The 12,405-nt window shown below is 37.2% G+C and overlaps 1 protein-coding gene across 1 annotated transcript; it reads left to right on the top strand.

Annotated features, from left to right (window-relative positions):
- The first annotated feature begins 300 nt into the window (after nucleotides 1-300).
- Nucleotides 301-11,911, top strand: LOC109111805 (SWI/SNF complex subunit SMARCC1-like). The gene is given in 27 exon segments (XM_042744717.1): nucleotides 301-648; nucleotides 1,333-1,452; nucleotides 1,670-1,755; nucleotides 3,537-3,618; nucleotides 3,708-3,800; nucleotides 4,178-4,247; nucleotides 4,347-4,416; nucleotides 4,527-4,602; nucleotides 4,770-4,892; nucleotides 5,016-5,089; nucleotides 5,268-5,389; nucleotides 5,474-5,533; nucleotides 5,619-5,653; nucleotides 5,966-6,078; nucleotides 6,345-6,590; nucleotides 6,680-6,833; nucleotides 7,092-7,202; nucleotides 7,349-7,408; nucleotides 7,907-8,165; nucleotides 8,248-8,400; nucleotides 9,437-9,486; nucleotides 9,603-9,690; nucleotides 10,477-10,610; nucleotides 10,718-10,852; nucleotides 11,187-11,346; nucleotides 11,436-11,507; nucleotides 11,605-11,911. Coding segments are annotated over 27 exon segments (3,000 nt in total). The 5' UTR covers nucleotides 301-474; the 3' UTR covers nucleotides 11,685-11,911.
- Nucleotides 11,912-12,405: the final 494 nt, after the last annotated feature.

Below are 12,405 nucleotides of genomic sequence, written 5' to 3'. Positions count from 1 at the left end.
CCTTTTTAAAGCAATTATGAAGCAAACATACAAAATTATGAAGAAAACAGTAATTAAGCAATTAAAAAGAAATATGAATAAAAATATTGTGTGTATATATATATATATATATATATATATATATATATATATATATATATATATATATATTTAATTGATTCACCTCCCAGCCCCTATGGCCATATGATTAATTCATATCGTTTAATTTCAGCGTTAAAATTTAGTGGCGATGTTGAAAGTTGAGTATGACTGCTGAACTAATGTTTTGCCATCCTAAACTTAAATATCCAACAGATTTTTGGTTTATTGTTTTCTTCTACTTTATGTACTAATCTGACAAAATAATGGTCAGTATGCAGTATGCAGTATGTACTGTGTGTAGTATGCCGTTGGCGCCTTTTTTGGCTTCACCGCTAGAGGCGCTGTGGAGTCTGCAGTCATTCTGGGGTAGCGAAGGCTAATTAGCATGTAACAATGGCTACACAAGCGCTGGGCTCCGCTGCTGGATGTACGACGAGTCAAGCCGGTTGTAGCGCTTCATTGAGCCGAAGAATGGACGGTGGACCGTGCTGTAAATTCTGGGAAAGCCCGGAAATAATCTCTCAGTTGGAGACGGTTCGCATCTGGATTGGAAAGCATTATAAAAAGGTTCGCGAGCTAAATAGCCGGGGACCCCACATATGATGTGGTTCCTGGAAGCTTCTTTTAAATTTCTTTACAGTCAGCTCTGGTTGACTTGATATTTTTGTGATTGTGTGATTCTTATTATCGTATCAAACTGCAAAAATCTCTTTTATGTGGTAGTATTTGGTCTGTTTGCCTCGCCTCGTATAATATAGAAATGAACAGCTAACTCCACAGAACACGGTCTCAACCTAAATGACAGGACAGAAGTGACAACCTTCATTCTGTGTTCATTTTAGCGGTAACGTTTGATATAAACATAACTTTAACCACACAACTCCACTTTTTGAGTCAGTATTTGTAGTTTCCATACGAGGCGGTGTAAGTAATTGTTTATGTTAGCAGCATGCTAGCAGCTGTAAGTTTGCAGAAACAGGTTTGTGGTCAAAGGTGTTTGTTTACACGACCTGACTGACACACCCCCTTCTCAGTGCCATGCCATCCCTGTTCACTACCCACTGTGTAGGTAACATAAACATTGGTGCATTTAAAGTCTTAAACTGTTTGAATGAGAAAACCATTCAATAGTACCAGTACAGTATATAGCTAAATCTATTGTAGCGAAAGCTATTAAACACTCTAAGGGTATAGGCCTCTTTGCAATTTGTTGTGCAACTTTAAAAATAATTTTTTTTTCTTCCCCTTAAGTATGTACAGACTGATGCTCCCTCCAGCAAGTCTCTGTCTGGGCTGGTCATCCAACTGCTGCAGTTTCAGGAAGATTCATTTGGCCGTCGAGCAAATAACCCAAGCTTTACAAAACTCCCAGTGAGTAGCTGCTTTTCCACTTCTTTCTCTGGCAAACCATGCATGATCACCTCTCTCTATTCCTGTAGATTTAAGTACATATCTTTCCATTTCTTGCCTTTTTGATGGAGTCAAGGAGATAGTTAACCCCACAACACCCAGATCAGTCGTAGCATGAAACCTAGTTTTGCAGAATTATGAGTCATCAGTCGTTTGATCCTTGTTTCTTTGTCCACAGGCAAAGTGTTTTCAGGACCTAAGGCCAGGCGGTGCTCTCTGCCATATTCTGGGATCAGTGTACAAGTTCAAGACAGAACAGGGCTGGTTAGTATTAATGCTAAATAATGCTACATGCCATTTTTTGTTTACCTATCATTAATTGGTTGTGTAAGTTTTGAGTTTATGTCTATCAAATTTATATATACTTTACCATTCAAAGTTATGTTGTCCATGACTTAATAATGTCTTCTTGATGTGAATTGTATAAATAATTTTAATAGCATGGCCATTCAAAACCTAAGGGCTTACCATGTGCATAGTAAAGTGATCACTGATGGGCAGGAATTAATGTAAATGCATATCGGATACCAGTCGTGTCTAAAGTGAATGTAAACTTGCAGGTCAAAAGATTTTTGCTATGGCTTTGAAAGTCACTAAGGCTGTGTTTATTTGATCAAAAATTCAGTAAGAATGGTAATATTGTTAAATATTACTACAATATAATTATAATTTCAAATAACTTTTTCTAGTGGTGTTATATTTTATCCTGTGATGACAAAGCTGAATTTTCAGCAGTCATCACTCCAGTTTTCAGTGTCACATGATTCTTCAGAAATCATTCTAATATGCCGATTTTTTTTTTTGCTCAAGAAACATTTCTTATTATCAATGTTGAAAAGAGATTTGCTGCTCAATATTTTTGTGGAAATTAAATTTCTAAAGAACAGCAAATCTTTTGTAGCATTGTAAATGTCTTTGCTGCCACTTTTGATCAATTTAAAGGGGTCATATGATGCTGCTAAAAAAAACATTATTTGGTGTATTTGGTGTAATGAAATGTGTTTATGCGGTTTAAGGTAAAAAAAACAACGTTTTCTACATAATGTACATTATTGTTTCTCCTCTATGCCCCGCCTTCTGAAACGTGACGATTTTTACAAGGCTCATCTCTCTGAAAAGCGAGGTGTGCTGTGATTGGCCAGCTGTCCAGCGCATTGTGTTTGGCCGAATGCCTCAAGCGTGTGACGGAAATGTTACGCCTCTTAACATATTGTGATGACTTGTCAGGCCGGAGCGATGAGACATAAACATAAAACCCATTATAAATGTGATATAAGCATGATTTCTAGTCGTGTTTTCTTTTGGAAGGCAAAAACAAAGTAGTTTCACTTTCTCAACGAAACAGCGTCACACACCGCGGCCTTGAGTGAGCAGGGGCTGGACGCTGCTTCGTCCCCAGTGAAAGCCGATTCAGCGATCCACAGTGCAAAGTTGATGTATTTCCTCAGCGACCAGCACGGATCAGCTCCAGGCATGATGAAGCGGATCTCGTCCTCTTTTGGAAGGCCAAACAAAGTAGTTTCACTTTCACAGTGAAACACACAGCGTCTATACGACATGGCGGCAGCAGCAACAACAATACTTCAATGAGAATAAAAGTTACGCCTTCTTTCTTTGCGTGAACATCTGGCCGCATTATGCAAATCTTCCCACATACTGACGTAGAGATGTGGGGGCATGTTAGAACGAGCCGTTTCAGGGGGACGTGGACGAGTGTTAACTTTTATAAAGAATATCTCTTTGGATTTGAGACTTTAGTCTTTGCAACTTCAAAGATCTTCTTTATTCACCAAGAGCTTGTAACACTCCAAAGAGAAAGGAAAATTTGAAATCGCATCATATGACCCCTTTAATGCATCATTGCTGAATTAAAAAAAAACCTTACTGACCTCAAGCTTTTAAACGGTAGTGTATATATGAATGATTTTAAATACAATCTAATGATATTAAAGTTGCTTATACCATGATGTAAGATTTTGGTCATCATACTGCCTGCCGCTTAGAGTAAATGTGAAACTCTGTGATTTTTTTATTTTTAATTAAAGGAGACGCTTTGATCTTCAGAACCCATCCAGAATGGATCGCAATGTGGAAATGTTCTTATCTGTGGAGAAAGCTCTGACACAGGTATTTGCGCTTAGATCTTTTGTGAAGACAAAGATCTTGAGCATGTGTATGAGTGATGCAGTATCTGACCTGTGTTTTGTTTGTGCTAGAATAACTTATTAAGCAGACCTGTGGTGTACCTGTCTCCTGATCTTGAGCAGAAGCAAGCTCTTAAACTCAAAGACATTGTTGTGCGACACCAGGTCAGTGGCATAATAAAAGAACCAAAGAAATGGGGAAATGTATCCAATACACACTAGACACTTCAGATGGGCATTTAGAGGAATTTTGTAGTCAAGTACTCAAACACATTAAAAAGTCTTTCTGAGCTAATTTCATCCAATGCTTTTTATTTAGCATAAATATTTAGAATAAATAAAGTATATGCATTAATAAAAACACAATTAAAAAAACTGAAAACCCTTTTCCTCCATATTTATTGTGAAAACCTGTTAATAATCGGGCTTTCTGTAAAGTAAAATTAATTAGTGGAAAATAAAACCTAGTTGATTGCTTGTCTACATCCCTATATATGCATTATCGATTTGTATATACAGAACTTTTTTGCTTGCATTTTCAGGGCACAGTGACAGAGGAGAAGTCCCAAGCCTCCCACCAAATATACCCATCCCCCTCCACAGCAGATGAAGGTGTGTTTTAATTTTGTGTATCTTTTCAGTCCGCTCCTCTTGTATATTTGTGGAAAAGTTCACATCTGTGTGTTAAATGTTCACTGTTTGGTCTTTTCCAAGAGTGGCTTAGACCAGTAATGCGATTGGATCGACAAGTGATGGTGCATTGGGGCATGTGTCCAGACAGGTAGAGAATACATCACACCCACATTTGCACATGTGCTCTAAATGTTTGGATTAGTAAATGCTACATTTCGCTCTGTATACAATATATGATTTTATACTTTATTTTTTCAGTTATGACTCACTTATATCAGCAAGTGATGTAGCTGGAGAAGTAGAGGAACCTCCCAATCCAGACAGGTGCCGGAAGGTGAAAAAATCATTTTAGTATTGATACACTGAGTTCCACACACATCTTTCCATGTTGTTTTATCTGTTGTGTTGGGTTCCAATGATTAGAAATTTTAAATATTGAGATGAGCTTTTATTTGAAGTGATATAAAGTAAGAATATCTACTTAAATGTTTCTTTTCTCAGGTTAATGCTAAATGGGTTCTTGACACAGACACATATAATGAGTGGATGAATGAGGAAGATTATGAGATTGATGAGAATGGGAATAGTATGAGTTTCAGGCGGCGTATCTACCAAAGCACAGAGGTATGTTTATCTAATTTCATGCATTTTTGAAAAAACAGTTCATAAAAATGTGTTTGTATTTGCTGTTGATAGGGAGTTTTGTTTTTATTTTTTTTTGTATTTTTCTCTCTTTCACAAGAACAGAAACCTGGAAAGAAGCGGCGACGCTCCCCATCTCCACCTTCTTCTGAGCCTAAGAAGAAAGGAGGAAAGAAAAGGTTAAATCTACTTTTTTGGTCACTGTTATGTGACATTTTTTGTTACCAGTGCAGGAAAGGTTAATGTTGGAAATCACTGTAGCTTTTTTCTCTGAAAGAGTGTATCAAATTCTTTGTAGATTGAGACAAAATTGCATTTGCTTCTTGTTAATGTATTTCATTTTGTGTAATCCAATAGCTTAGGTGTGTATAAGAGGCGTGGTCAACCAGAGGAAGCGGAGCCAGAGGAGGACCTCACTAAAGACATGGAAGATCCCACACCTGTCCCTAACATGGAAGAGGTCATTCTACCTAAAAATGGTAAGTTTCTTTTTTTTTCTTCTGTGTTAAGTGCTTATGTTGGGAGTGTTACACATTATTTATTTTTATTATCATTGGCTACAGTGAACCTGAAAAAAGACAGTGAAAACACTCCAGTCAAAGGAGGGATTATGACTGATTTAGGTAAGTTTGTTTGTGTTACTATTCAGTGAATCATGATCTGTTTGTATTTCAGTAATAATCTTGAATATCTATGTGTTTTTCTCAGATGACCAGGAAGAAGACCTGCTTTCTGGTGTCCGAGTAAGTCAGTCTAGCTAAACAAAAATTTATGTTTTACATCCCAAAACCTTTATACCAAGTGCATGACCAAAACCTTCCAAGAATGCCTTCAGAAAAGAGCAAAAGGACAGAATACTGCAACATTGTTCTAAATTCTATTCTTATAGTGAACAAAAAAAGTTTCATCCCTTTCTGTCATGGTTTCTTCTGTCCAGCTAATACAAAATCTACATCCAGAACCCAGTTATAGTCAAGTCCTAGTTTAAAGGAACTCAGCTCACAATATCTACCATGTGCTTTAAATATTTAAGTTCTGACCCATTGTGTGTGTAGGATGAGGAGGAGCAGAGGGAGTTCGGCCGTGGGATGGAGGGGGAGGAGAGTGCCACAGAGCAAACGCATCACATCATTGTGCCCACCTATGCCTCCTGGTTCGACTACAACTGGTGAGGGTTTAAGTGTCCAGATTACGCCAACTCACATTCTCAGCTTTGTGGTACATAGATGTCAGAATTGAGGCATAGTGGTCTGAACATAAGTGGGCATTTACTATTCTTACTCATCATTTTTATGAGGAATTGGTGGTTTAAGTGTCTTGTTTTGTATGGTTCATTAGTTTCATCAGATGGCATTCTGAACATAAGTGGGCATTTACTATTCTTACTCATCATTTTTATGAGGAATAATAGTGCTTTTTTGTTTTGTGCATTAGTATTCATCAGATTGAGAGACGAGCTCTGCCTGAGTTCTTCAATGGGTGTAATTAGTTGCTTATGAAAATACTATTTGTATCAGGTTCATCATCCTTGAACTCTACATAAACATGTTCATATCTTGTTTGTAGATATCTTGCATACCGCAACTTTATGATTGATACATACCGGCTGAACCCTCAGGAGTATTTGAGCTCAACCTCCTGTAGACGAAACCTGACAGGAGATGTGTGTGCACTTATAAGGTGTGTATATTCACTTGTACCCACTTAATTTGACACCGGTTCATAAATAATTTGTAAGTCATTTATAAACCGGCTTATGTGCATTTTAGGGTTCATTCATTTTTGGAGCAGTGGGGGTTGATCAACTACCAGGTAGATGCAGAAAGTCGACCCCTCCCCATGGGACCACCCCCAACACCACACTTTAATGTTCTTACAGACACACCGTCTGGACTCGTCCCACTACAGCACAGACCCTTACAGGTAATGCAGAAGTGCGTTGACATTACATTGCCAAACACCAAATCGTGCTTTAAATGATCAGTTATTAGATTACAGTCAGCTGTTCATGTCAGAAGACTGGGCCTTTTCTCTTTCATTTCTTGCCTATTTACAGTGTCAAATAAAGGTACATAAAATATTGATTTGAGTTGAAAACAGTCAGTTGCCTGGAAAAATTATACATTTCAGCGATCATTATAAAATATTTTAATTAATTTGATTTTTTTGTGTGTGTTTGAAGTTTCAGCTTCTCAGCATATGTTGCATTTCCCAGAAAAATTGAGAGAAAAACCATCTGACCTGCAGAACTTTGGTCTGCGGACTGATATTTATGCTAAGAAACATCCAAAGGTAAAAACCACAAACAGTGTTTGACGCATTCATCATTTGAGCAGTGTTTTACCAAAACATTTTAGAATCTATTTGTATGTTGAGATCAACTACCTGAAAACTGTGTGCTTGGATTTTTTTTTTTCTTTCTTTCTTTTATCTTTTAGAGTAAAGGCGCTAGTGCAGGGAGAGAATGGACAGAACAGGAAACACTCTTACTTTTGGAGGTAAGCCAATCAAACAGTCAACAAGATTTTGAAAGCTTTAGTACTCAGGAGCCTTCAGCAGTGGTACTGCAGGGGTTGGCAGTTATTATTTTTTTATTTATCTCAAGCAAACAATAATGATGACACTTTTTTGCCTCAAAATAAATGTTGAGAATCCAGCTACATTTTTTACATTTTAATTTTTTTAAATTGTCTAGCCTACATTAAAATGTATTTTGTATTGTAATTTGTATTTGAATTGAATTTTTAGATGAAAATGTAAAAATAGTAAATATAAAACATAGTGTAGAAAATGAAAAGTATATGGTTCTGTACGTATATCACAATAATGATGTACATTTTATGCAATAATGATTTAAAATGGTTTAAAATGCAGCACCTAATTTTATACAGTATGCAATATGGAGTACCTGCTCCATCTCTCTATCCCTAAGGGTTCTTGGCCTGAAAGTAGGTATGATTATTTGTTGTTTTTGTATTCCATGTCTCTCTTTTCAGGCTTTGGAGATGTATAAAGATGACTGGAATAAGGTGTCAGAGCATGTGGGCAGTCGCACACAGGACGACTGTATTCTTCACTTCTTACGGTTGCCCATAGAGGACCCATACCTAGAGAACTCTGAAGCCTCAATGGGTCCTCTGGCCTATCAGCCTGTCCCTTTCAGCCAGTCAGGGAACCCTGTAATGAGCACTGTTGCTTTTCTTGCATCTGTGGTCGACCCCCGAGTGGCCTCTGCAGCCGCCAAGGCAGCTTTAGGTAAGAGTTAGTGTATGTGTGCTGATTTGAAGATTTGTGTAGTATGAGAAAATATGTATGTAATGTTTGAACTGTCTTTCAGAGGAATTCTCAAGAGCAAGAGAAGAGGCCCCACCAGAGATATTCAGTGCCAGCTTTCACAAAACACAGCGACTCCGGCATAATTTAGATCCGGCCTTCACACTCCAAACGGGCAGCATTGCGGAACTTGATCCTGACCATTCAGAAAATACTGGTACTCATCTCACTTTTTTGTATATGTGATGTTTTTTGAATGGATTTATGTAGTCGCAAGATAAAAAAAAAAAAAAACTTTCCCTTTGAATTCACTTTTTAAATGCATGTTAAAGGGATAGTTCACCCAAAAATGAAAATTGTCATTAATTACTCACCCTCATGTCGTTCCAAACCTGTAAGACCTCTTCAGAATGCAAATTAAGAAATTCTTGATGAAATCCAAGAGCTCTCTGACCCTCCATAGACAGCAAGGGTTTTACCATGATCAAGGCACAGAAACGCTGCAAAGTCATCATTAAAATAGTCCATGTGACACCAGTGGTTCAAACTTAATCTTCACAACGGCATTTTTTTTTTTTTTGCGCACAAAAAGTAGCTTAACAAACAAAACCCCTAGCTTAACAAATTACCTGACATTAGTTTTTTGTTTTTCAAAGAAATTAATACAGTAAGTTGAGTCATTATAGTAAGTTGATTCATTATAAAGACATGTATAAATGTTACAAGAGATTTCTATTCCAAATAAATGCTGTTCTTTTGAACTTCCTATATATCAAGAATCCTGAAAAAAAATTATACTAATCACACTTTCCACAAGCATATTCACCAGACAACCAAAATCAGCATATTAGATTGATTTTTTTTTTAAGGATCATGTAAAATATATTAAAGGAGATAATTTATTGTACATTTTCGTAATATTTCACAATATTCCTGTTTTTTACTGTATTTTTCAACCCAATAAATACAGCCTTGGTTAGCATGCAATGATTTTTTTCATAAACATTAAAAAAGGCTTACTGACCCAAACTGTTGTATAGGCATGTGTGTTAACACTGTATTAAGATTCATTGAAGAATAATTTGAATGGTCATACTTGAAACATCCAGAGGAGGGCAGTTAGTGAAAGAAAAGTTTCATAATGTTGAATGTCATTTAATCAATGTCTTATATGGCCTTTGTACACCTAATTTTATATAATAACGTTTATGATAAATATTGGGATTATGATTAACACATAGTTCTTTTTTTAGATGGGAGTGGTATAGAAACGATGAACACTGAATATGAGCAGCATGAAAAGGTATGAGAACCTTCTTCAGACACACATAATCATCCATTGTGATATTTTATGACCTTCATTCACATATCTTAACAAGCAAAGTGTGATTGCCACTGAGTCTGTACTTTCTGTTGTAGCTTGAGAGTGACAGCATCTTGGCAGAGCGTGTGAAGAACGAGGAGAAAGAAGAGAGTGAAGGAGAGAGGGGAGAAGAGAGCACAGCAGGTCAGAGGATCAGATTCTCTGCATATTAAATCTTCTGCATTGATTCACATTGATTTAACACAGTGCTGCTATATTGTGAAATATTTATTGTTAGTTTCACTTGGTGTGACAGCTCAGGTAAACCAAAGCTGTGGGCAAAATAGTATACTACTGTACTATTCAGACTATGTTTGAAAGGAATTTGTTATGCATAATGTGCACATTTTCTGTATGCATGTGATGCCCAGATTACCTAGCATTTTCTCCATGCACCGTGCCTTTAGCTTTTGTATAAAAACCTATATATGTGATTACAAAAAGTTTAACCCGGCCGTAGCACTTACCTTTCACCAAGCATGTTATAAGTGAACTAAATCATTTATGACAGTGACTTTAGCAACAAAAAGTCTCTTATTCTCACCAAGGCGGCATTTAAGAAATATTACAGTAAAACAGTAATATTGTGAATTATTATTACAATTTAAAATGACTTTTCTATTTTTAGATATTTTTTCAAACATAATGTATTCATGATGAATTTTAAGCAGCCTTTACTCCAGCCTTCAGTGTCGCATGATCCTTCAGAATTCTAATATTTGGATTTGGTGCTCAAGAAACATTTCATATTAACATTGTTGAAAACAACTGTAATGCTAATTTTTTATTTTTTTATTACTGTCCCCAAATATTTTGAACAGTAGTTTATATGCTTATATAATTTTTGTTTCTCACAAAGTATACTATTTTCTATACAACAAGGAAAAAAAATAGTCATGCAATCCCTACTGTATTTCTTCATCTTTCCAGAGGAGAGTTTTGACATGGGCCTCACCCAAGGGGACGGGGAGGTGATGAAGAGGAGGGTGGAGCTTGAGCTGGTGGAGGGAAACATCTCCACAGCTGCTGCTGCAGCACTGGCCTCTGCAGCTACCAAAGCAAAGGTGGATGTCAAACCTCTTTCCTTGCAGCCGCTCCTGTGACCATTAATAGTGACAAAAATAGTGATTCATCTGAACTCACTCCACTTCTTCCTCTTATGTCCCTCTAGCACTTGGCTGCAGTAGAAGAGAGGAAAATCAAATCTCTGGTGGCTCTGCTGGTTGAGACTCAGATGAAAAAGTTGGAGATCAAACTGAGACACTTTGAAGAGCTGGAGACCATTATGGATCGAGAAAAAGAGGCCGTGAGTTAGAGTGCCTTGTTCAAACAAGACCTGGCATCACTCCAAGAAACTTTTGAGAGCACACTAAATTATTTTTCAGTGCAAGAGTGTTTGTCGACATGCATCTTAATTGCCATCGATTTATTTCTGGAAATTAATAGAGTTTTGCGTAATCTCTTAAAGGGATAGTTCACCAAAAAATTTAAGTGTTATCATTATCTCACCCTCATGGTGTTCCAAACCTCTATGGTTTCATTTTGTCTTTTTATTTACACCAAGAAAGATCCTGCTGACTGCTTTTTTAAAATGAAGATTTCAGGGTGTTTGAACTTCATTTGATATCTGTCTGTTGTAGCTGGAGCAGCAGAGGCAGCAGTTATTGTCGGAGAGGCAGAACTTCCACCTGGAGCAGGTGAAATATGCCGAGATGAAGGCACGGCAGAATGTAGAACAGCAGCAACCAACAGGAGCTACACAGAGCAGCAGTAGTACAGCATACAACCCTCTTCACCACGGTACACTCTCCTGTAAATCACAGTCAGTGCTTTTGTCTCATGCACACTCATATTAGTCTTAATAACACTGGTTTCTGTGTCCTCCTTAGGTCATTCGGTGGGCAGTGCTGGTCCTGGACAGATCGTGGGTGCTCGGCACTCTGGAGCTCCCAATGGCATGTGTGAGTAACACATGCCTCAACTCAAATGCTGATCAACTCCGGTGCAGTGTTCAAAACCTTTTGAATCCGGCTGCTTTTTATTTTTTTTCCAACTCAGACCAAACTCCACTGTCCTCACAGGCGATGGGGCCGCACCCATGTAACGTCTTCAACGACTTAAGACCCAAACTCAGTTAGATGACATGAAGGACATGGTCACATCATTATCCACATTCACCTTTACAATAGCACTTCTTCTGTGTATATTTAATATTTTTAAACATTGATGCTGGCATATAAGGTTCAGATTTGAGGCTTTTCGTTGCCATATCTGTCTGTACTTAATGTTTGTACATCTGTTTTTGTATTGCCACCAAGTACTAAAACATTTGTTTTAGTAAGAATAAATCTTTTATATGAAGTTATAACTTCTTGAGTGAGCTCATCTATTGAAGAGTTTACTTTAGAAGGTTTTCTATTACTTTTGTATTTTTAATTTAGTAGCTTATTCTCTGATGCATTTCATTTGATATGTGGGGTATTTCAGCGGTCAACTGTTCTTAACTATGAAGAAAACTGGGCTGCGCCATTACTTGATCTGTTCCAGATGTATTGTTAACAGCTTTAATTTTTGAAAGTAACTCTTAGATCACAGGTCACTCTAGTGCACAAGGTTTGGGAAAAGCTCTTTTCCATACGTGAGAGTAAATGGAGAAGGGAGCTGTGGAGCTCATAAATGAGATTTGCGGGCTATACAGACTGCAGGGGAAGATTTTCAGCAAAAACACTTATTGTATGGAAAGAAGCAGCAAGATTTTTAAATAGTGTCCTATGTGTTCGACTTAAGAAAGAGTCACAAGTTTGCAGCAAAATAAAGGTGAATAAATAATTATAGTTTTAGGCTGAATTGTTATAGAAA

The sequence above is a fragment of the Cyprinus carpio genome, chromosome B19 (genome assembly GCF_018340385.1).
Source record: "Cyprinus carpio isolate SPL01 chromosome B19, ASM1834038v1, whole genome shotgun sequence".
In the NCBI taxonomy this organism is placed as follows: domain Eukaryota; kingdom Metazoa; phylum Chordata; class Actinopteri; order Cypriniformes; family Cyprinidae; genus Cyprinus; species Cyprinus carpio.
The sequence above is the reverse complement of the archived record's forward strand: the minus strand, read 5'-3'. Positions and strand labels throughout refer to the sequence as shown.